The 25,107-nt window shown below is 34.5% G+C and overlaps 1 protein-coding gene across 4 annotated transcripts in view; it reads right to left on the bottom strand.

The window, feature by feature from the left end:
* Nucleotides 1–4,727: 4,727 nt before the first annotated feature.
* LOC121429533 (band 3 anion transport protein-like) overlaps nucleotides 4,728–25,107 on the bottom strand; it is a 35,940-nt gene continuing 15,560 nt past the window's right edge. For 2 of the 4 annotated variants that reach the window (XM_041626593.1, XM_041626600.1), the window contains exons 5-24: nucleotides 23,761–23,864; nucleotides 23,073–23,275; nucleotides 22,473–22,633; nucleotides 21,939–22,119; nucleotides 21,321–21,456; nucleotides 19,676–19,762; nucleotides 18,414–18,495; nucleotides 17,461–17,862; nucleotides 16,929–17,142; nucleotides 11,342–11,545; nucleotides 10,693–10,841; nucleotides 10,266–10,460; nucleotides 9,379–9,547; nucleotides 9,078–9,220; nucleotides 8,591–8,680; nucleotides 7,893–8,059; nucleotides 7,131–7,384; nucleotides 6,565–6,734; nucleotides 5,739–5,909; nucleotides 4,728–5,253 (exon numbers count right to left, since the gene is read on the bottom strand). In XM_041626593.1, the coding sequence (XP_041482527.1) occupies nucleotides 5,182–5,253; nucleotides 5,739–5,909; nucleotides 6,565–6,734; nucleotides 7,131–7,384; nucleotides 7,893–8,059; nucleotides 8,591–8,680; nucleotides 9,078–9,220; nucleotides 9,379–9,547; nucleotides 10,266–10,460; nucleotides 10,693–10,841; nucleotides 11,342–11,545; nucleotides 16,929–17,142; nucleotides 17,461–17,862; nucleotides 18,414–18,495; nucleotides 19,676–19,762; nucleotides 21,321–21,456; nucleotides 21,939–22,119; nucleotides 22,473–22,633; nucleotides 23,073–23,275; nucleotides 23,761–23,864 (3,354 nt within the window). In that variant the 3' untranslated portion in view covers nucleotides 4,728–5,181. The remainder of the gene's footprint in view (nucleotides 5,254–5,738; nucleotides 5,910–6,564; nucleotides 6,735–7,130; nucleotides 7,385–7,892; nucleotides 8,060–8,590; nucleotides 8,681–9,077; nucleotides 9,221–9,378; nucleotides 9,548–10,265; nucleotides 10,461–10,692; nucleotides 10,842–11,341; nucleotides 11,546–16,928; nucleotides 17,143–17,460; nucleotides 17,863–18,413; nucleotides 18,496–19,675; nucleotides 19,763–21,320; nucleotides 21,457–21,938; nucleotides 22,120–22,472; nucleotides 22,634–23,072; nucleotides 23,276–23,760; nucleotides 23,865–25,107) is intronic. The other 2 variants (XM_041626610.1, XM_041626618.1) reach the window with 2 other exon arrangements.

The following is a 25,107-nucleotide window of genomic DNA, read 5'->3' as shown; positions in this document are numbered from 1 at the left end:
CCGCCAGGGGCAGCTTGCCCCCTGCCCCCCAGCCTGTTACGCCACTGCCAAAATGGTTAGGGTAAGGGTTGCAATGGGGTTTTAAGTTAGGCTTAAAGCAAGGTTTAGAATACATTATAGTTGAGGTACAGTGTTAAATCAAGAGTTAAAGTTGGTAATTCCATTAGTGTGAGGGATTATCAACCAAGCAATTGTCGCTGGAGCAAATTTCGTGGAACCATACACATTTTACATCAATATCAGGTTGGATATGCATCATTCAGTACACATCAATCCTTTTTTTTCTGTAGTAAGAAAAATGTTTAGTTAAGAGCTTCGTGTACACATTTCAAAAGGATAACTCCAGATCAAAATGATTCAACAGGATCCAAAAATATATGGGCCATTTTTAACAGATTCATTGACACTCCCTCCCCTCCCTCTCTCACCCAACATGCTTGCCTGTTGTCTTTCTTTCATTCATCTCACTAGTTTTTTTTCTACTCCTCTCCGTCTACCTGTTCAATACAATAACAGCAAAAGTTGTAGCTTTACCCAGGGGTGGATCCAGGATTTTCCAAGAGGGAGGGGGATATTTTACCGAGGTAAAATTGACAAGCAAAGAAAAAAGGTTCTCACTTGAGTATGAAGGACATATTCCCTTAACAAATACTTGCTGTGACTCTAAAATGGGGTACACTTGTATCTGAACATCATTTTTACATTCCAAATGTTCACTATTTACTGTGTTTCTTAAAGGGGGGGGGGCACAGACTGGATGTGCCCCCCTTGATTTGCCACTGGTGACGAGGAATATCATATACCACGAAAAAATAAAATAATTTATATAGCACAGGAACTATGTGCACTGTAATTACAAGCTACTTAACTGCTTGAAATGCAAGGGAAAAAAGGAAGTAGGAGAAAGATTCTCAAGGATCTGGCTAAAATCATTCACATCAACCCCCCCCCCATCAAACAGGACCAGTAGGCTTCTCCAGAGGGCTAAGGTCCAGAGAAAGAAGGGGACTACTGGTGTTCCTGTGTATGAGTAGTTTTAGTTTGTTAAGAGAATGGGCCACTATATCATATTTGCTTCATATTACATAGGTTATGTAGATTAGAATCAGTGATAGGTCAGTACGTCATCACATGACCAAAACTGAGAGGATAGCATTTGTTGTATTCTAGGTTTTGACGTCACCTCAGTGAGCATATCTGCGCTGTATTGTCAATTGCAGCATTGTATTCACTAAGGTGACATCTCTCAATGCTTAAAAGTTGCGTAATCAGGTATTTGATGTATGCGCTAGTGTTTAATAATGCGTCGATTGCATGAAGAACGTGCTTGATGTATTTTCCAACATTTTTCTATTATGACGTAGATGGATCAGAGCTGCAGCAAGAATTTCAGGTTAATCAGAGAGCCTGATGATGAATGCAATTTCTGACAGCGAATCCAGACTATATACTATAACATATATTGCCTGGTGTATCTTTTTAATGAACAACATTTCAACTTGTACTATTTTACAACAAACTAATACTGAAACACATTGAATATTTTCCATTTCATTTAATAATCTTGTGCAAAAAAAAAACATAGCACATACAAACACCTTTATTGCGAACAATTTATGAAATTTCCCAAACCAAAGTCCGATCAAGCAATTTAAATTTGTAAACAAAACAATATACTGCTAGCATCAATACATGAAATATAGAATATTACAATCTTTAGTATACAAAAATAGCATCTATAGAATCTCATTATTTCAAAGGTATGCATAGTATCAACAAAGACATAATTAAAGATCAAGCGGATATTTTAGATTGTTCTTCCAGAAAATGTTGCACATTATTCTGAGTGATTAGAGTTAGAAAAAAATAAGATGGCATCCAACAAAAGAAACTCTGCATTACTAAAAAAAACAATTCCAATTTTTAAAAGATTTGTTTTTATCTTTGCAGAAATACAACATTTCCCTCACTTTCCCATGGACATGAAAAGCAAGATGAGAGCTCCTATATACACTTATTAACATAAATATCATAGAGTAGTACATTTTTATAAATTAGATTATATTTAATCTAAAATTCTGTTCTATTCAAACAATGCTTCATCTAATTTGGCATCCTGTTTTATCACACACAAACCATTATACCTCTTTTAAATTCCCTTTTATATCCTATCAAAATATTTTACATCCCAAATGCCTTCAAAGATCCATAGTCTACTAAAAATCAAAGATTTGTCAAACTTATCTATTATGGCAGTTCAAGGCAGACAGAATGTCTGACCATTATAGATACATGTATGATGTAAATGGTCTCATTTGAGAAATGCTCTGTATGTGTCTATGTCACATTTAGCCTCAAAAAAACTTCATTGAAATATATACATATGGTTTTCTAATGTTTGAAGACATGTGAATCAGGGGAGCGTTTCATCAACATTTTCCTCGATTCTGATTGGCTGAGAGGCACTGTTACTATGGTAACTGTCGGATAAAATGGGACTCGTCGAATAAAACATCCGACAAGTCCTATCATGAAATGCCTCCAAGGTCAACTAAAAAAAATTAAAACACACAAAATCAGTAAATGGCACAATGCAAATTTTAGCAAATATTTTTTTAGTGTGTATAAATGTATGTACAGGCCTACTTTAGTATTTCAACACAAATATGATGTAGTGTAGCATGAAAAAAAAATTGTAGTGCAGCAAACATAAATCCACAAACATATTGGAAAAGAAAATGGGGTTATGTGATGAAATAAAATATTGACATAATTAAAGGTAATACTAATAATGAAATTTCAGCAAATATTAATTCAGTCCTGTTTGTTCAATTGTATGTATATTGACTTCCATTCAAACCCCTATTTCAGTTTTAAGCCCTAGGTGTTAAAGCATTCTAAATTTTGTGACTAACATTTTTTAATTGATCATAAACTATTAGGTCAACTCCCAATGAAAACAATAAGTGAAAGATGGTTGCACAAAATATAAATAAATATATAATTTACAAACTTCAGTAAATTAATAGATACAAAAATAATTTGAATTATATATACATGAAATCAAACAAATTTATTTAATGAAAGCACCTTTTGAACAATGTTTTATTGGGAGTCTGTAGAAAAAAAATAAATGAAAATATTTATCAACAAAAAATACTACTTAAACACACTGTCACAAATCAAATTATAAATTTGCAAAATTTCACACTTAAAAAAATTTTTCTAGAGAAAAGGCTTCTACAATATTGTAATTTCAGTAGAAAGAAAGCAAGCAATGACATATATACACTCACTGTAAGTTATTTGTTTTATCTTAACATCACTTAATGAGTATTCTGATGAGATTGTAAAATCCAGTAAAATGAATTATAGCTCCCACATCATTAAGGTTTCTTTATATTTCTAAGTCATCATTGTTTTAACAAATAAAGAAATTTGCGGCAAATTTTCATTCAAAGTGTGAATGTTTAGAGAAAGATTACTTTGCTACATAAGCATGATTTCATCACTTTTAAAATATAATATATGCAAAGAAAAAAAACCCACATTTTATTACATTTTACTCTATTTTTTTTCATACAAGCCTCTGTACGAGCCTAATGCTCATTTAATTTTAATATTTGAAATGCGTAGTACTGAAGACTAAGTAGAAAAGAAGTACTAAAAAGAAAGAGTTGAAGATTTATGAATAATACTGTTCTGTATACACATTTCCTTTTACAAGGAAAGTAGTTATTCATAATACATAATTGTTACAAAGCATTCATAGATCATGTTAACTATTATCAAAGCCTGATTGTAGGGGTTTGTGCGAGAATATACAAACACTGAAACGCAGCTTGATATGTAATCAAACATAAATTTCGAAATGAAACAATTCTGTCGGACAAGTCTTATTGACTCAGATTGTGCTTCTAAAGACTGTAACAAAATCTACAGGCTTATACCAATCAGTATTTAGGTGTGATGGTCTGTAGACTTATCATAGGGTAATTTTATCCGGATGGTCTAGACTCACACAATACATATCCTCCCTTTGGCACCAATAAGGTGATAAACCAAATCAAAAGAGAATTATATCTCTTTGTCTCTCAATAGATAGTATGGTCAAGCAAAGTGATATCTGCAACCGTGAAATGCTGCATGGATATGGCTTCCTTCCGTGATAAAATGGTTTGTAAGACCCTGTTTTGATAATGGTAGATGATTGGAGATTTGGGTTTTTTTTGCACAATTATTTGGTTGAAATGTGATGTGAAACAGATATCATTTTTTCACAAACAATACTGCCAAGAAATCATATGTACTACATACATCTACAATGTATTTATTTGGTGGTTTGCTATGTTTTATGTCAAGATGAAGAGATATCTTTCTTTGTACAAGGTACCAGCACATCATATACTACACAGAGCTACCAAGTCTCACGAATTATGCGTGAGACTCAAGCATTTTGGACTCTTGTTCACCCCCTCAAATCTCTGTCTCACGCAACTATCACAGCCTATCCCCATATATATTGTACACAATGTCTGTAATCTCACTCAGATTCACAGAAAATCTCACGCACAGCTGGTCATTGAACTTGGCATCTCTGACTACATTTTACTAAATGCCATGAATATGCCCTTAAAAATCATAAATTTAAGATACATACATTATTAAGTTAATTTGTAACAGCTTATATGTCCTTGAAGACTGTTGGACGGCATATTTTGATGTAATTATTAAAAAGATTAAAAATACTGTTTCATAAATTGTTAATTTATTCATATACATTAAAGTCCTTGAGAATATATCCTCCATGCGATCATAATCATCACAACTTCATTGATTCATCTCAAGCAAACATTCATTTTCTCAAAATTTTTAACATTATAAATCCTCAAACAATCAAAATATCTTCTTCATGGAAAAGACTAGAAGGCAGTTGTAGACATGAAGCTCTTGATAACACAAATCTATCTTGATACACCAGCTGCTTACAAATGATGTTACTAAGGTTAGTATGATCTTTAAACCTCACACGACCTTTGAATCTTTAACATCTGTTGATTTACAATGGTCAATGGCATTTATTTCTTAATAAAAAATCCCATGGAAGGATATATTATGTACTGTTAATGGCAGCAAAATTTCAATATGCTTTTCGATGGATCCTCAAATAACCTTTGACCTCTACTGAGGCATGTGAACGGTCTGATACTCATCATCTTCATCATCATTAGCATCTACCTCTTCACTGTCAAGCTGTTGAGAAGAAAGGATGAAAAAAAAATTTGTAAATATATCATTCATTAAGAAACCTTATGTTGCATTTGATATATACACTATGATATCATTTGGCATTTTATACCCCCCCACAAAGACCTTTGGCTATTGATACCCAAACACACAAAACACTGATATCATTTGGTATTCATCCATTCCACATTTTGACCCAAATAAAGTGAATATATACCATATATATTATCTACATGGGTATAGCGATTAATATTGTATTTTAAAGGGAAAGTTCATGCAATTTTGTTATTACACTGGTAATAAAAATCAATTCCTATCAAGTTTGCTATCCTAGAAGTGAGATAGGTAATCTAGTGAAGGACACTATCACATGTGAAATCCATTCAACAAACAAGGAGTGTTACAAGATACATTTTTAAGCATGTGATATACTCTATACAAGAATTCTTTCTGAAAACAACACAATATAGGCCCAAAAAAAATATACATACCGCATCTAATTCCTGCTTAGTGAAGATCCTCTTCAATTGACTGCGGATAGGAACAAGGAGGATGAGGAAGAATGAGAAAGCGAGGGCAGCCGGGGTGAGTTTGATGATCCAAAGGATGGCTAGACATGATAGCTGGATGATAGTAAAGACATGCATCCTCCATGTACGAACCTGGGTTGAGAGAGGAATGGACATTTGAGTGGCTTTATGATAAAACGTATCTACATTCAAAACTCAAACTATGATGGTTCACAAAATAACGTAACTTTTTGTAAATACTTAATGAAAAACTTATCAAAAATTAACTTTAATTTCCATTTTACAGACACAATTTATTCATAGTATTCATCTAACTTATGAAAACTCCATACTACATTTTGAAACCAAGTCTTCCCCTGATGAACAAAATTCATCACTATTTTATCACTTACTGAACCAAAACCAAATTCACTTTTGCAATCTCTTTATCCTTGAATTAATGATCTGGTCCTTTCGCAATCACATCCCCCCTTCCAATCCTTTGTGTTCTTTCTTTAAAATTAAATGAGATGCGTGCTTAACAGCTTCTCTAATATGTACCACTTTCCTTCCATTGCTGAGTCAATAAATTGTTTTATTGTCATCCACCCACCCATTTCCCTCTTCACAATGATCAAAGAATGGGTTTGATGGATCAACCCAACGAGCACACACTAGTTTCATCTCTACCTCACCTCATAAACAATGCAATATGAATCTCCACCCATTTTCTTAAAGCAATTAATCTGCTTGGCAAGGAGCAATCAATAAAGTGTTTGACAAAACAAGGACTGTGATGGGTACCTACCTCCCTAACATAGCGTGTATCTGGATGATGTTTGACAGGCATGAATAGAAGACTGGCTCGCTCAACCATCTGGATACCATTGAGTGAGGTAACACCCATGTAGAGGAACACACCAAAGAGAACAGCTAGAGGAACTTGACGAAGGAGGGGAGAGATGGCAATGGATGCACCTGTATGGATGTCAAAGAGAAACAAGTATTCAAGTACAAGCATATCAATATCCTCAACAAAGGTGCAGTAGGTCTAAATGGTTATCCATAAAGCAGCATCTGTCCACTGCTTGAAGTTTTTGTAATTATTTTCAAAATTTCATATTAGACACACATTATTCTGCGAAAAAACTACACAAATTAGCGTTTTATTCAAGACAAAACAAGCCCCACTGCATATCACTGGACATATTTCAATGACATATCTCAAAAGAACATTTAAAAGGGAGATCCAATTTACACGATTGTGCTACCATTATGCCTTTAACGCAACAGTCACAAATTTCTAGAAGTTGAACTTCCATGTTAACTACCTAATATATCCTTCCATTCATCTAGCATCAAGAGCATTCTTACCAATAACAACATGGATGAATAGAGCGGTGAGCCTCTGTTCCAGGACTTTAATAAGCTTTGGTTTTTCTCCTGGAGCATGTGACTTGCTGAAGACAGAGAGAGCCCCAATGTGGGTGACTGACCTGACAGTAGCAGCCCATACCAGAGGTAATCCTAGCAGACCATTCCAAACAGCCATACAACCAATGAGGAAGGTGTCCAAATGGTATCCAGAACCCTTCTTCATCTTGTTATCCTTCTTATTAATGATCAGTCTGCAAACAAAATGATGAGTTTATGTCAGCATTGTTACCCTTTACAAAGTATTACAGGCATCAATGAGAATAAATTCATCTATGTATGATACATTCCAATGAATGCCTCAAAAATCTTGCAATTGCAGGTATTAAAACATGAGTGAAATTGTATTATCAAGATACTGAGGACATATCATATGTGATGTTTATATATGTTTATATAAGGGCTAGTAAGACATTTAAAAAAAAATCACAAAAAGAGCTTAGATCCACTTTATTGGTTCATAAGAGCCTAGATCCACTTAATTGGTTCCTCAACTCATATTATAGTAAAGCCATAAAAATTTCTTTTGGGAAAAACGTAACCCTATATATGAGAATAATAAAATAAATGCAATTGCAAGTTTATTTTTTTGTACACCCCATCATAAAATCGATGAAAGGAATTTACCAAGAGTGTCTGGTTTGCCAAAAGAAAACAAATCATAAAAAAAATAGGAAAAGAACAATGACTTGGTAAACATACCCAGTGATGAGTGTTTCCATGTACATGAGAATGAAAGCAAGAAGAGCGGGGATGCAAGCAGCAAACATGAGACCGATACCAAGAGGCTTGTTGATACCAAGAGGGTTAACAAACCAACCACGTTTGCAGACATCAGATGGCTTCAGACCATCAGGAACATCAAGTTTCTACAAGATAAGAAAGGGATCACACTAAATTTTATGCTTGAGGGAATGTGGTCTGAAACAACTGATTAATATATGCATAAAGCAGTTTTCAAAGTGTGGGTGAAAATGACATTTCTAACTAAAAGCAAGGCTCAATTGCGAAGTCCAATCCTAACTTGATTACTGTCCTAAAATGTTACAAGCAGAACAAAAGCTAATGGTGACAGATAATTGTTGCATTCTAATATGCTAGCCATGCACTCGTTTGACTGCATCTTTGTTTAGATTAGCTTCAAAAAGAATTCTTGTCTGCTGGCCTCTTTTCTACAAACCAATTTATATTTCTTTTCAGGAATAGTCTCAATTGGAATGATATAGTTAATTCTACAAACATATGATATGCAAACATCTAAATTATCATACAGACACTTATCTCCAAACCAAACTGAAATGGCTGAAATGATGTGCTGTCATGAACTACTGATGATGAACAAGTAGAAAAAACTTGTTCTTTTATACGACTTAGCTGACGTTTTCAAACTTTATTTGTACCTGTGTGTATGTAGGCTTGACAAAGAAGTCAACCATCACAAAGACCAGAATAGAAATGGGAATTCCAAAGTCACCAATCATTTTTCTTGCCTGGAAAAAAAGACAGATTATTTTCCAATTTTATTAATATAACATCAACTTGCCTGGAAAAAAATAATATACCAATAACAATATAAAGATAATTTCAAATATCACATTCACTCCGCAAAGCAAAAATACCCTACTCAATTTAGATGAACATTTTAACAGCATGAGTACTGATAGGTTATGTATGCATTTAAAGTACAAAAGAAATCATACTCTTAACTCATCTAATAAACAGAAAGACACACAAAAAAATTCTTGTTTTTTTCATCTTTTTCTTTCTCTCATTTTTTTCTTTGAAATTTTGTAATACAATCACACAAACAAAATACATCAAGTAGAAAATGCTGAATAAAAGAGAAGAGTAGGAAAAAGAGAAGAGTAGGAAACTGTGATCACTTACACTCCTCCCGAGGAAACGTCCCTGTCTGAATTTACGAAGGAAGAAAGCCAAGAAGAATGTTCCAAGGGTTAGAATGGTAGAGAGGAGAGCAGTGTTTGGTTGACCCTCAATCACCTTCTTGCTTGAAGAACAATCACCCATAACTGAATAAATGATATGAACACATTGGATAGCATCAAAATAAATCATAGTAATGTGTTAGGTAAATATCAACTGCAAATTCATGCAATTGCCTCTTCATACTTTCAATGACATATTTTGAAATAAAGAATAATTTTCTTATAATCAAGCTATCATTTACCTGTCATATTACCTGTCATGTTGCCAGGAGCAGAAAGATTATAGAGGACAGTTCCATTCTCATTGGTGTATTCTGTATAAGAATTGGTCCAGACCTCGGTATAGTTCATAAATTCATCAGTACCAGGGATAAAACAGTAGTCTTCCAGGAGAGGATGGGCTTTGAAGATCTGAGGAGGAGTAATCAAACCAGTACAATCATCTCATGAATAATGATAAAATACTGTTGACAGCGTTGATATGTGACATGTTAAAATGATCTATTTAGAAATCATATTTTTGTTTTGAAAATTTTCACAAATTAAGTGAGGAACATTATAATCTATTTTTTAATTTCAAGATTGATGCTTGTTCAAGGATGGGTTTAAAAACTGTGATAATCTGGTGAAAGGAATAACATCTTATTCAAGGTCCAACAGCAATTAATTACATTTAGGTAACAGAATTTTCTTCATTCTGCAAGCAAGGAAACAAAACTTGGAAGAACATACAAAGTCAACATCTTTCCTTTGAAGAACATTGATATGAACAGGGTACCATACATTGAGGGCAAGAACAATATCATCTAGAGAGTTAAACTAATGGAATGCTAAAAAGCATATTTAGACAAAAGAGTATGTGCTCTTGATACAATGAGACATATTTAGAGAATCTCTATAGATATTCCAGTCCAGTCTACCATATGAATTTTCACTTTGTTGGCTGTATCAAAAGATTGAAATAGAATATCTGTGATATTTCATTGAAGTCTTCTCTATACTCAGTGTTGATGGTGCGGCAATTGTGTAGAAATCCTCAAGGCATGCTTACTGTCTGTTTCAGTTTAACAGAAAATATATGAAAAAGGTTTAATTTTCATCTGCAATGAATATGTGTCTAAAGACTCACCTTATACAGCTTGGCAAACACTTCATAGATAAAGATGAGACCGATGAGGAACGCAAAGATCTCTTCAGTAAAGCGTGTGAAGTATTGAACCAGAACACTCCCTTCGAATGCAACCATGACAGTGATGATGACAAAGAGCCAGATACCGACCCAAACACGGAACGGTAGGTACTCAATGTTGCGGTCACTACAGAACTATTTTGGTAAGAAAAGATAAAAAATATAGTAAATTAAATGTATATTCTTATCAAGTGTTTCAGCAAACCTAAAAAAAAATGATGAAAATTTGATGCCGATGAGGATAAAATGGCAAAATACATTTTACTTTGTGAAAAAAACCCTGACAATCCTTTTATTACACAACAGTAATACGATGAAGACAGTTTCAAGTTCTTATCAGAATATTATGACATAGTTTCAAACTCACCGAATACAGGTTTTCTTCAAAGACAAGAATAGGGCCAGTCACACCAACGATAGTCAAGGGCTGAGCAGAGAACAAAGCAAAGATACATCCATTGATTGCTGTGGCAATGATGGTCTCAGATACACCAACCCAGTTCTCTGTCTTGTCAGCTAAAGGAAAAAATAAACATTTGGAAGTACATTAAATTTCAAGATAATGACCATTTGGAATTTCAATGAGTCCATCCTTTAAGAAAAAAATAATCCATAATTATCATAGCATGTTCAACTAACTAAATATTGTAATTTCATGTTTTTAATTAATGGATAATGGAATGGCACAAGCAATGATTGGTGTCCCCAAGGAAAGAAGCAAATATATGTAGATATAAGAGGATGCATTCAGAGCATGTTTATTTGACTACATCCCAGAAAGTTCTTCAGTATTCTATATTTGAGCATTATTATATATTTCAATCTAAAGAAATATTAATACATAACCAAGTCATACAAAACAGAATTGATCAGTGAGTCTGACAATATTATATGAGTAGCTCTGTTCACAAGGCAGCATCACTTATATGACATGAAGCTGAAGGGGTGAGAACTGACATTCCTCCTTCATTGAAAGAATATATTATGATTTCATGAAATTAAAAGATGCTTCTCACCTAACAAACCTCCAAAAGTGATGGCTGGAGAAAGGGCAGCGAAGAAGATAAAGAAGAAAGCAGCGATACACTGAAGGTTGAATGCATCCTTGATATCAGACCAATAGTGAGGATAACGACGTCTGACATCATTGATCAAACCTCCAAAGATCTTACCTGTCCTCTTCAGAGGATCAGGGAACCTTGGGTAACGTTTCTTGGAAGCTGGTAAAGAAAATGACTAGACAATATAAATCTGTATAGGGTATTTCAGCAGTGCATAAAAAAAATGCATATTTTTGTTTGCAGAATTTCTATGTGCAAAAATCAGAGCATACAATATTGCACAAAGTACTGAAATCTGATAAATTCTCTATAGGCCTATATCATGACATATTGCATGCTTAATGAATGATGATCATTAAAGTTGACAATTATTATAACTCAAATACAAGAAAATAAATAACTCATTAAAGGCAAACATCGCATCACCACCGAGTCATGCAATATTGGTCCAAACTTGTCCAATATTATGAAGTACTGTATTTCACTTGAGTCTATTAAATATTATCTAACTAATGAGTGGAGTACAAGGTAATCAGTATGTGCAATAGAAAGGTAAAAGAGAATGGGACAGTTGGTAACTGAAGGGGAGCAGAACGTGTATACATGTATACAAAAGGGAATCCACTATTAGGGACAGAAATAGGGGAGGAAGGGAAGTTAACTGGAAACAGAATACAAAATTTATTTTAATTGATAATACTACATTTCTTTAAAAAAAATCATGTATAATATTAACATCCTATAAAGATAGAATAAGACACAGATGGTACCGGTATACAACATTCATTCTTAGACTGATCAGGCATGAAAAAAGTGATTTCTACCAAATGATGATTTCACTATATGACAAACATATGAAGAACAATTTGATGCTAGGTCAGGGAGTATATACATTAAAACAGTAATGGGAGAATCACTGTTTAACTGTTTAAAAACATGAACATTCCATAAAGAGTAAATATGGTTTCACAGCCATTCATCCAATAGAAACGGGCTCTAAACATATCCAAACAGTGTAGAAGAATTTTGGACTGCAAATATGTTTGCTTACACATAATACAAGCCCTCAACTCTATTAAACCCATTATTACATGCAAGATGCAAGAAATTCTTATTTGTAACCATAGACTGTGACATCACTACATTGATATGCACATTCATGCTTGTTATATGAAAAGAAAGCTCCATCTAGCATCATTTTACCAACTAGAAAAGTCTAAAATACAGGGGTGGTAGTCTGGAACACTGTCATAACTTTTGTCATAAATTTTGTCATTTCTCTCCGAGATGTGACATCGCTATGATTGTCACAAATCAGTATTCCGAACATTGTCTTTCCCTGTCATATCTCTCTAAGTTCCCGCCCATTTTTTGGAAGCAAACCAATCAAAATCATCGTTAGTTCCCAGTGGGAGCCCTTCTAGCCAATAGGAAGTCCCCGTGGCAGGTAGGGCGTATCCCCAATACAGTTGCTGGCATTGCGCAACTACGCGTATATTGACGCGCGTAATTACAAAGAGAGACACCAAGCTTTGAAGGATTTTAGAGCAGAAGTAGAGAAAGAAGGAAAACAGAGAAAAATAATCAGGGATTCGATTTTAAGGCGCGCGAGAGCGATCGCGCGCTACATGCGCGCCTTAATCCATTTTTGGTAGCGCGATTAATAGCGCGCCTCGCGATCGTTGACCTGCGCGGAAATGCCTAAAGTCGCCCTCAAAATCATGCTTATTGCCGAGTGAATAACAACTCAATATGCTCGAGCTCCGCTTACCATTTAAAAATCATCCAAAATCCAACACTCAAAGTCATGAATAATCCTTAAAAATAGCGAGTAGCACAGTTTCAAATTCCGACGTTGCGTTATTTTTTCTGTACCACGTATTTCCATACCTATGGTACCAAGTACGAAAAAAAAATCAATGCAACGTTCGGGAAACAGTTGCATGTATAGGGGTCCATTATGACTACCACCATGTGCAATTTCGAATGCACATGTTTCCCCTACAGATATCACGATTCTGTGATTAAATAATTCGAATTACACAGGAAATAAATCCCTGAGACTTGTAACCTAGCATTGGTGAGTTGTCATTCGGCTTTGCTTTTCAAAACGGCTTAACTTCCAAAATAAGTTACCTTATTTATTAATTACAACTGAAAAAATAATTTATTTTCTTTTTCTAGGGGATGAGGTATTATATCAGACAATAAATCATCAAACAAAGCTCCATCTATTTTACAAGGCTGGCGGCAGGCTCACGCATTGGCGCTTTTACTAGCTAGCCAGTTAGAGCTCTGTCTCTGCCAGAGCTCTGGGGGACAATTCACTCAGTAAAGGCCTCAATGATGGTGATTTTCTGTTTCAGACAGAGTTTATATTTCATGAATATTATTCAAAACTGCCAATAAAGTTTGATGATTTCTTCATTGTCATGTATATTTAAGTTCTTAATGAATACATTCTCACCGAATTTAGACTCCCCAATAGAGAAATGAAATTTTCATGGAGATCTGCGTTTTCAAAGAACTTCAGGAAGTTAGGGGATGTGGGCCTTTATTACATGTACATGGCTGAGTACAGGGTATTGTACTGGAATAGATGGAGTAGAAATTAGATATTGAATTCATTTATATCCAAGTCCAACTCACAGTCACACACACACGCACTCACCCACACACACCCACATCACCCACACACACACATCCAAGATTCTAAGCATGAAAAATAACTTTAAAAATCATACAATATTGAACAAAAAGTAATAATTCATTAATAAGTGAACAGGTATATCCAAGTCCAACTCACAGTCACACACACACGCACTCACCCACACACACCCACATCCAAGATTCTAAGCATGAAAAATAACTTTAAAAATCATACAATATTGAACAAAAAGTAATAATTCATTAATAAGTGAACAGGTATATCCAAGTCCAACTCACAGTCACACACACACGCACTCACCCACACACCCACATCCAAGATTCTAAGCATGAAAAATAACTTAAAAAATCATACAATATTAAACAAAAAGTAATAATTCATTAATAAGTGAACAGGTATTCCTCAAAATACACAAAAGTAGCATTTAAAAAGAGCCCCCGAAATGCAAAAAGTAGCCCCCGAAATTTGCCAAAAAAATTTAAAATGGAGCCCCTGAAAAAAAAAATTGTTAGTGACTTAACTTTAAGCCAAAGTCAAAACCTAACTCAAACAGGTTTTGATAACACACAATCTAATTACAAAACATTGTAAAACAATTACAAATACTTCCTTTGGTTGTTGATTGTAACTTTATACATACATTTCCTCCATCTGTTTTGTTAATTGGACAAAAAGCTCCCCTTGTATGTTGAAGAAGAGCTTTTTGCAGTGCTCCTCTACCGCTCTCCTTAAAAGATCTAGGAGAGCTATTTATTGCTCCCCTCATAATTATAAAACTGAGTCCCTGAATAAGGAGATAATAATATGAAGGGCTTAACTAATTATAGCATGAAAATATAACTGAAAATTGTCATGGATGATGAGTGACACTAATACCACAATCTAATCTAAATAATATCATATGCTTGACATTCAGTTGGCAGGGTATCAGGATATTTGGTACTAAAAGATATGACAAAAATAATGACTGCTGCCCCCTGTCATAACTCTTGTCATATCTTTTGCTTTTATAAAAGGATTACACGCATTTAAAGCTGCGGATTTTGGAGCGCTCTAAAGACACAAAATTTATGACAATTTTTGTGACAAAAATTATGACATCCACCAGAATACCAATTTTGTCATGTCTCTGAGAAAAGACAATGTTCAGAATACCACCCCAGAATATCAACCAAGGGTTAAGATGGAAGAGGTCACATGAATAAATTAAAGTAGGTAAAAATCCTGGGTGGCTTTAAAACATCATCCAGAACCAAAATGCTAAATAAATAATAGCTAAGAAAAGCAGGAAAGGACGGAAAGGTCAAAGACTATATAATTTGACAGAGTAGATATATACATATACAACAGGTAGAAGAGTAAATGTCACAGAACTTACATGTTTGCAAGTTAGTGGGAACAGGTAGCTCTATGTGTTTGCAAAGTGAATTTCATTATGACACAAGAGATCAAAACAGATAAAGTCAATATTTGATGATTCTTTGTCTGCACCACTGATGGCTCTTGGTAGAAAATCAGAATTATAGATTTCCAAGAAATATAGGCATTTAAATGAAGGACAAGTGGAATGCCTCTGGCCGTCTCACCTGCATCACGCGGTTCAATATAGAAGCAGTGCTGACTTTGAATACTACTCTAACTCGCACAAGATGTTCAGTGATACATGGTTACTCTTATGTCCACTTTTTATGAACTAGACCGATAAACTTACAGAGATATGATTATTCAACAAAAAACCCCAACATGGCCAAAGTTCATTGACCTTACATGACCTTTGACCTTGATCATGTGACCTGAAACTCGCACAGGATGTTCAGTAATACTTGATTACTCTTATGTACAAGTTTCATGAATCAGATCCATAAACTTTCAAAGTTATGATGGTAATTCAACAGATACACCCAATTCGGCCAAAATTCATTGACCTTTGACCTTGGTCATGTGACCTGAAACGTGCACAGGATGTTCAGAGATACTTGATTACTCTAATGTCCAAGTTTAATGAACTAGACCAATAAACTTTCAAAGTTATGATGGTAATTCAACAGATACCCCTGATTCGGCCAAAGTTCATTGACCCTAAATGACCTTTGACCTTAATCATGAGACCTGAAACTTGCACAAAATGTTCAGTGATGCTTGATTACTATTATGTCCAAGTTTCATGAATCAGATCCATAAACTTTCAAAGTTATGATGGGAATTCAACAGATATCCCCAATTCGGCCAAAGTTCATTGACCCTAAATGACCTTTGACCTTGGTCATGTGACGTGAAACTCGTGCAGGATGTTCAGTGATACTTGATTAACCTTATGTCCAAGTTTCATGAACTAGGTCCATATATTTTCTAAGTTATGATGACATTTCCAAAACTTAACCTCAGGTTAAGATTTCGATGTTGATCCCTCCAACATGGTCTAAGTTCATTGACCCTAAATGACCTTTGACCTTGGTCATGTGACATGAAACTCTAATAGGATGTTCAATAATACTTGATTAACCTTATGGCCAAGTTTTATTAACTAGGTCCATATACTTTCTAAGTTATGACGTCATTTCAAAAACTTAACCTCAGGTTAAGATTTGATGTTGACGCCGCCGCCGCCGCCGCCGTCGGAAAAGCGGCGCCTATAGTCTCACTCTGCTTCGCAGGTGAGACAAAAACCATATAAATCGGAAAATGTATTAAAGTAGGCCATGACCAGCAGTAATGGTATGAAAAGAAATCAGAAGGTTATTATTAGCACTTCAGTTTCTGTATCACGTCACTGCCTTCAAAGGCATAAAACACTACAAAAACAAATTAGATTAATGTATTAATTCATGAAAAAATAATAAAGGTACTCTTTATCATAAATCCAAGAATACTTACTGATATCAACGACCGTCAAGTCCCCATCATAATCATCTTCCATCGATTCAGCTCTCAACTTCTTCATCTTCTCATTCTGCATTCGTAGTACTGGTAGAAGAAGTTCCCTATCCCAGTCACCGGGTGGTAGTACAATGGTGTGATCAATGAAAGTGTTCATGGCTGTTAGTAGATCCCTCATTGATTCAGCACGGTATGCAGTCTCATGGAAGTGCTGTAGGGATATCATATGCTTTCATGTTAATCATTTTATGGGATTCTATCATCTGTAAAATGGTCTTCACTATTGAATTCATGAACAGAGTAGAATGATCTGATAATGTACTTATTTTCACACAATCGCCTGTCCATCCATCAATCAAGTTTTCAGTATATCCAGCAGCTTACACTAATAAAAAACACTACCTGATACTGTGATATTGATCATTACAATATAATAAACTACTACAAAGAAAAGAAAGTTTGATTAGAGAACACCAAATGAGCTTAATTTCTGAATGCACAACCATGTACGAGAAAAAATGAGACTTACATCATTGGACATGAGCGTGGAGAAAGATCTTCCAAGTTCATGGTAGTTGATGTCAGAATCGGTTGGTACCAGCATGACAAAGAGGAACCTGACAGGGATGGGTACTTCAGAGAAGTTATCTAGGATAGCACCTTCTGCAAGACGTACAAATGAGACAGCTGGGGTCTGAAGGAAGTCCACCTCACCTACCAAGGCAGAGGTTACTTCTGCATCCTGTGGGATCTTACGCATGATGCCTTCAATCCTGTTGTTGTCCAGTTTATGGGCGAGTTTCATGAGAGAGGTTGAAGAGGGTGTGGTGTTGAATCCACCTGACGATGCATTCTGGTTGTCATTAGGCATGCCATTTGTATTAGGTTTGCCATCAATGCTGATCATGGGAATACGTACTTCAGATTCCGGCTGCAGTAGAGGTAGGATAAAAATCAATAAGAGACTTTAGGACAGGACAGAGACAAGCTTGTGTTTATGAACATTCGGCTTGATTAGATCGCATCAGATCAGATCAGGGATTGTCATTTCTTTCAAGCAATCTGCTTATGATGACAATCCTTCTCCTGCAAATTGAGGATATCATATAATTAATAATTTTTGCCTGGAATTATCTTTTTAGTACTCTTTATTTATGATTCATGCCAAAAATGCTAACATATTATGTTTATTATGTTATGAAAAATGTATTGTATGAATGTTATGGATGCAGAAGAAAACAATAAATCAAATCAAATCAAACTGATGAGAAAGTTATGAAATTTTTAAATAAACAATCACCTACATCATTAAACTATCTTAATACTGCTGACATTTTACCTGCAAAAACCTACTTCTAGAGATCTATGTCTAATAATCATGCTCTTCAGATCCTTGATTAATGCTGTACTAGTTGTGATGTACATTAGTTCAGCTGGAATAATAATTATTAAAAAAAATTGTCAAAATGATCTTTTCAATACCTTTGTTTGACCGTGTCCAGTAAGGCTGATTGAAGACAGGTTCTTAAAGATACCAGAGTGGTGGTGATGATGTTTCTCGTGCCTATGAGTGATCAAATAATATTATAGTTGTGAAATTACAATCATATCTATGAATAGGCACAAATTTATCCATTGATCACTGTATTTCATTATGTATTAGTTCTGAATTGTAAGGATTTATGTAGTAGATTTTAATAACATCTTAAAAGTCACATAGGACTAACTTTGGACCAGCCCATTGTCTCAAAATACAAAATGAAAGTGTAATTAACAGAGATGATTTTCCTTTAGCAAATAATACATGAGAATTGGTTACAAATTATCATGTGCAAATGTGCGAATTATTGAATCTGAAGAATATATATTGCTTACATAATAGGATGAAAATGCATACATGTATGTTAGGTGCAAAAATAGACATCTTCAGAAAATCAAAATATACATTTTATAAATAAGTTTGTGCTCAAAATTTAATAAACCCCACCACAAAATGCATTCTTCCATACTGAGTGTTGTATGTCAACAACACATCAATGTTCTATGAGCCTGGAGAAACATACTTTATTGAATCTAATATTTTATCAGCTGACTTCACAATGAATTGTCTAAAACATGGTAGAACTTGAACATGTTAAATATGTTCATTTTGTGGTTGGGTTCACTATCTCTTGAGTACCACTGTAATCTAGTTATAGTACGGGAAACAAATGGAAATGTGGAATGTACAAACAGGAAGGGATACTATGGGTAAAAGAGGGGGGGGGAATGGAGAATGTTCATATAACTATGAATGTAAATATGGTTTATGGGGAATTTTTTTATTTGTGACCTTTATCATGGTATTGCATACACTGTATTATCAAATATTGACACTTTATATTCCTTGGGGGATTATGTGCTGGTTAATATATTGAACATCTGAATGTATTGCTTCATTCATATGATTGCATGTAATTGCTGATAAGCCACACATGCATGATCGTTGATGAAAACAAAATTTGGGGAAAATTATTATATCAGATAGTAGATCTGCTCCGGAAAATCATTGAACCAACTTTTCTTCTCTCTTATCTTCATTGCAGCAGTCTCAACCTTAATATAAAGGAGAGAAAGCTGTAGCAAAATGCCATCTTTTTTTCCAGAGCAGAACAAAATGAATTAGTGACTGTGAAACATTGAAACAAAACAAACATCCATGCAAACAAACAATGACATAATAGATGATTTCATCTTTAGAATACCTTTCACCCTTCTTGTCATCCATGGAACCAAGGGAGATGGTAGAGAAGTTGCGTAGAATATTGTGGTTGCCACCATCATTCACGTGCCTAGATTTATGATGGAGGTATCATGATGGTGATGACTAATATTTTTATTGGCATATATATAAAATAATAGTTTATGATATTCATGGTGTGTAAGGATTCAGGAGGGGGTAAGCTTTTCACTTTACACTTCAATTACCAGATAGTATGAAGCATATTTATCTTAGCAGCATGGAATTTTAAAGGGAAATAGGCAAGGATGTTTTAAAAGTTATTTGAGATTTTCTTTTTGATATAACTTTCTCTTTGGATTATTTTGCTGCTATCATGTGGTTCTTTAATATCATTCTGATTATATGCTTGAATGATTCAATGCTTACTTTGAATTTATCTTATTTTAATTTGTGAGGTGAAAATGAAGCAAAATATTGAAGATATACTTGGTGTTTTTAGAGTGATGCTCTATCCACAGACATCTTTGGCATTTGTGAAATCCTCAGCTTGTGTGTGTATTTATATAATTGCATAACAAGGTTTGGGAAATACCAAGCTTCTTCATAATAATACTCTTTTGCAATTCATGAATGTGGGTTTTTTTTTTTGGGGGGGGGGCAGGGGTGATGGGGGTATATGCATAGAGTTTTATCAAACCATGTTGAATGTTATGTTTACAAGCAAATCCATAAATATCAAAAGGAACTCCACAGAAAACAAATCATTTTATGAAACATAAAACATGACCAACACCAAATTTGATTGAAAATTTCAATATCATTTGCACACAGGCATGCAAAACTGAAAACATTGGGGTAAAAGCTTTAATAGTTATTGAAAATTGAACAGAACAAACTCTTCAAAATATCAAATAAAATACACATTAAAAGAGAAATATGCTGTTTATAAAATTCTGCATGTATTGTGCAAAATGTGAAGTATCTTTCAAACATCAGCATTTCAATGAAAACAATGAGGATTTATACATGAACTAAAATGCTGATCAGGTTCAATAATAAACAGCACACTGCACAACATCACTAATGCTTTGATAATGCAGCACTGCAATGTTTTGTTTTCATTACTTGCAAGATACATGCCAACATTGTCACACGATGAAAGCATCCTCGGGAGAATCTATTGGGCACATTTTTCACTTGTGATGCCAGTATATTCTGAACAATATGCAAGGTCGTTTGGTGCACTTATGGCACATGTAACTTAGTTTTTTTATTATTTTTTAATGAGAGTAACATACTTTGACAAATTCAAATATCAACACCACATCATGGATACAGAATATAAAGGCCTGGTCACACCGCCCGAGCGCTGTTGGAGCGGTCGTGGAGCAGTAGGGAGAGGGGGTCAAATTTCGCTCACAAAATTGGGGATAAAATCGAAAAAAAAAAAAAAAAAAATCAAAATCAAAAGTGGTGAACGGTAGAGAGCGGTGATGATTTTTTTTCTCTGCTCCACGACCGCTCCAACAACGCTCAGGCGGTGTGACCAGGCCTTTAGTCATCTATGGGTATTTGATATGAATGATCAGTATTTAATATTTTAATGAAAATAAGTAAAGTGTATCCCATGTTGCTCATAAAATAGCAACTCATCTATATCAACTTACTTGTGTTTAAGTAAGAGTGCTCTCATGATATCTCCTCTATTCTCTTCTTTGATCTGACCAGCGTTGATCATGGTGTCAACAATACGATGAAAGATTGTTGAGAGATTAGTCTCCTCCAAATCAAACAAGGCAGTGGCTACAATAAAACAAAAGGTAGATGGGTTCAAAATAATATCAAAATGAAATTTTGAAAGTTGAAATGGACAAGCACCATGACCAGGTAATAACATGACTTTTTTATTCACATCATCTAGTTACCCTGCAACAAACCAATGGAGAGAAACTGCAAATTACGCTATATCTCTTGCCAACAATGTGTTGCATCTCAAATGGTTGGTTTTAATCATCACCATAATTGACAACATATCTGCATACTGCCATTCAATGCAAATTCTTGTGCCAAATGCCAAATGTCTGTCGAAAAACTAAGTCGACTTTCAGTGATTTGGGGCAAGTACAGGGGCGGTTTAAACCTTTCCTTGCAACAATGGGGCAATCTGAATTTTAGTTTAAAGATGTGAAATAGTAATCCCTTGAAAGACAAATGATTGAAAGAAAAAAGAACTTGTCCTAATTGATATTGAACATCGACCTAGAGCAAGCATCCAGTCAACTCACCATGTTCTAAGTATTGTCTTAGCTCTACCAGGCTGTGAAAGGACAGAGAGGCAACGTGAGGTTTACCCCAGCGCTGTGCACCTTCTTCTACATCTTCCTCATACTTGATCCAACGAGCTTTCTCCTTCCATTGCATCTCATGACCCTCCTCCTTGTACAACTCATCCAATTCAACAAAGACCTAGAACAAAAAAGAAAAAGATGATAGAGAAGAGAGAGAGTAAGAGAGGGAGAAGATGGTACCATGCACAACTATTCAATACTGTAGTTATATCATGAAGAACATCTACTTCTCACTAATTACCCCCAGATAGATCTATATAAAAACCGCTAGATACCCTATGCTTTATCTCTCAGAATGCAAATAAATTCAGCAATCTTGTGATCAAATTGTTGCATAAGGGTAAAGAGAAATAGCTGTAGATGGGATGGTCAAAGCAAAAGTACTATGTTCTTACATTATTCAAGCTATGTATTAATTACAAAGAGTTAAAATACGTTATCTCAGGATTAATAAAAAAAATGTCTCCATACCTCATGAGGCCTGTGATCAAACTCTTTCTTTCTTGGTGAATTCTTCTTCTTCTTCTCCCCCGAATTTCTCCTACCACGCACATGGACAAAGGAGCTGACACTGTGCCTGTGAGAGGAATGGTGATGACGTCCTCCTCCAGACATATCACCAAGACGATGGACTAGAAAGAGGATACAGACATATATGGAGTTAGAATGCTGATATAAACAAACACTTTTTAATGTCAAATAGCATACTTTGTTATTAAAGGTTACAGTTATACAAGAAATGCACTCTCTGAAGGATTTTTTATGAAGTATAGATGGTTGAAATTTCTTGATATCAAATTTATTCTCAACCCAAAAGATGGAAATCTTTAAATGTACCACATACATTTTTTTTGTATAATGCAGGCTCTGATATGAAATAATTATATTACTCCAAACCACTTTTCAAAATGTCATTTTTTTTTCTCTCATGGATTTCTATAAATGAAACTAATTAGATAATGCAATCAATTATAATTGGCATAGCTCAGATAAATGGGAAAAGGTGTTACAGTTCACTCTTAGTTTAGATAATTCAAATATGACGACATAGCGAATACAAGGTAGCCTTACCAGCCATGGTCTCTCTGATGGATGGATTCATCTCTCCTTCCTCATCATCATCATCATCACCACCAATCTTGATAGATATATCATGCATCTTAAGATTAACATCACTACCCTGTCGTAGACGTTCGTTGGGGTCCACAGACAAGTTACGTTGCTTCTTGCTATGAGAGTGGTGGTGGTGACGATGGTGCTTGTGGGATCCAGGCCTGTTGAAACAATGTGATTTATGTGTGATATACAAGAAACGTATCCTCTATTTCTAAGAAGTAAATTTAAGTTCAGTTCAGTTCAATTAGTTGAAATATTAATGGAGTGCAATAAACTGAATAAATGTAACTTGTATAGTATTGCATTACTTCATTTAGCCATTTGCATGTACTCTACTCAAGGAATTTCAATACAAAGTTGAAAAAAAGGTGATTTTGTAATTTTGCCCTCTAAAATGCATATTAGTACGAAAAATCAGTAGTATTACATTTTCGTGACAAAAATTAAAGAGACAATACAAATTTTGAAACAATTCTAGTTTTAAGGGTAACCAAAAAACGTGCTACCTAAAAGTACAAGTTTGCATATCCCCTCCCCTACCATTCTCAATAACTGCTTGTTGTAATAGACAAGCTGAAAAGCTTTGCCAGCATTTCACCCCCCTCCCCCATGTATGTCTCCCACTACCTTCCAAATGACTTACTTTTCACTCAGCTTAGCGTTAGCATCGGTATGAAGATTCTTTTCATCTGATTGACTTTCAGACTGGACAAATGGTTCAGTTCCATCATCTTCTCCAATTATAAACTGAATAAAAGAATAATAAGATATTTATTGAGATCCATTCTCATATGGCATCATGATTATGAATAATCTGTGATGGATGAAATACTTGAAAATGTTTTACTAAATGTACGTACATGCACACCAGGGGCTCGTTGCATATAACTTTTTACCTGAGAAAACTCGGGTTGTTTTTACCGGAGTTTTTGCCCTGTGTTAAAACCAATGGCAGAAATCAGACTAACCTTAGTTTTCAGTTTTTACCAGAGTTTTCTCAGGTAAAAAGTTTTATGCAACAAGCCCCTGAGGCTCATATTTCTTCTTTCTTTTTAAGTTTATAAGTTCATACATGTCTACAAATATTATGAAAGATTAAGAAAGGTCATTCAATGAAATGAAAAACCTGTCAATTGAGGAAATAAATATTTAGAATAAATGTCAATGCTGTCTGCATGCCTTTTATAGTTTACGAACTTTGTGTAACTGATGACATGCGTGTTACAGTCCCATCCATGGACAATGCTACTGATTTCATGCAACATTCAACTCAAAATAATCAGAAAAAAAAAAGTGCCTTGTTGTCAATTTTCATTTTGTACAACGAAAACTTGATTTACGATTAATCTGAATCAATCAGTAACTCATTATCAAGTAATCTGTTTAACTGACATGTTTGGATAGCACAAATGTATTTTCCCAAGCATCCATAAAAACATGACATAACCACGAATGTGAAATACTCCATTTGAAACATGCATGCTCAAGAGAAAATTGCAAATATTGCAAAAATCATTGAAATTTCAATTGCAAAAAAAAAATGGGTTGTATCCATATCCATTCATCTTTATAAATAATAAACAAAGTGACCTTCACTTGTTCATGATCCACAAAAGACTGAATAGAATTTGAGGGTCTTTGTGTAGATGAACAGATATAAAAGTTTAACAAAGAGTCAGGTTTTATTCAACACATTTTGCTTCTGGATATCCCTCTCCTTTTTATAGCAAAGAAAGAAATAAACTGCTGAAGTTTCAAAATGTATTGATGACAGTGACAATGAAGGATTTTATTGTCATTGATAAGAAGAATTTCATTATAATTATGATTTTCGACATTTATCACTCTGTTCACTACTGATATGAAAGGAAACAAAAAAAGTTGCTGAATTTCAAAATGTTAATGATTGACAAAATACATTATTCATGTACATATAAATGTACATGTACTACCAGTTTTAAAAATGGTTCGGTCTTTTAGAGATAGTTGA

This window comes from Lytechinus variegatus, chromosome 1 (genome assembly GCF_018143015.1).
Source record: "Lytechinus variegatus isolate NC3 chromosome 1, Lvar_3.0, whole genome shotgun sequence".
Taxonomy (NCBI): Eukaryota; Metazoa; Echinodermata; class Echinoidea; order Temnopleuroida; family Toxopneustidae; genus Lytechinus; species Lytechinus variegatus.
The sequence above is the reverse complement of the archived record's forward strand: the minus strand, read 5'-3'. Positions and strand labels throughout refer to the sequence as shown.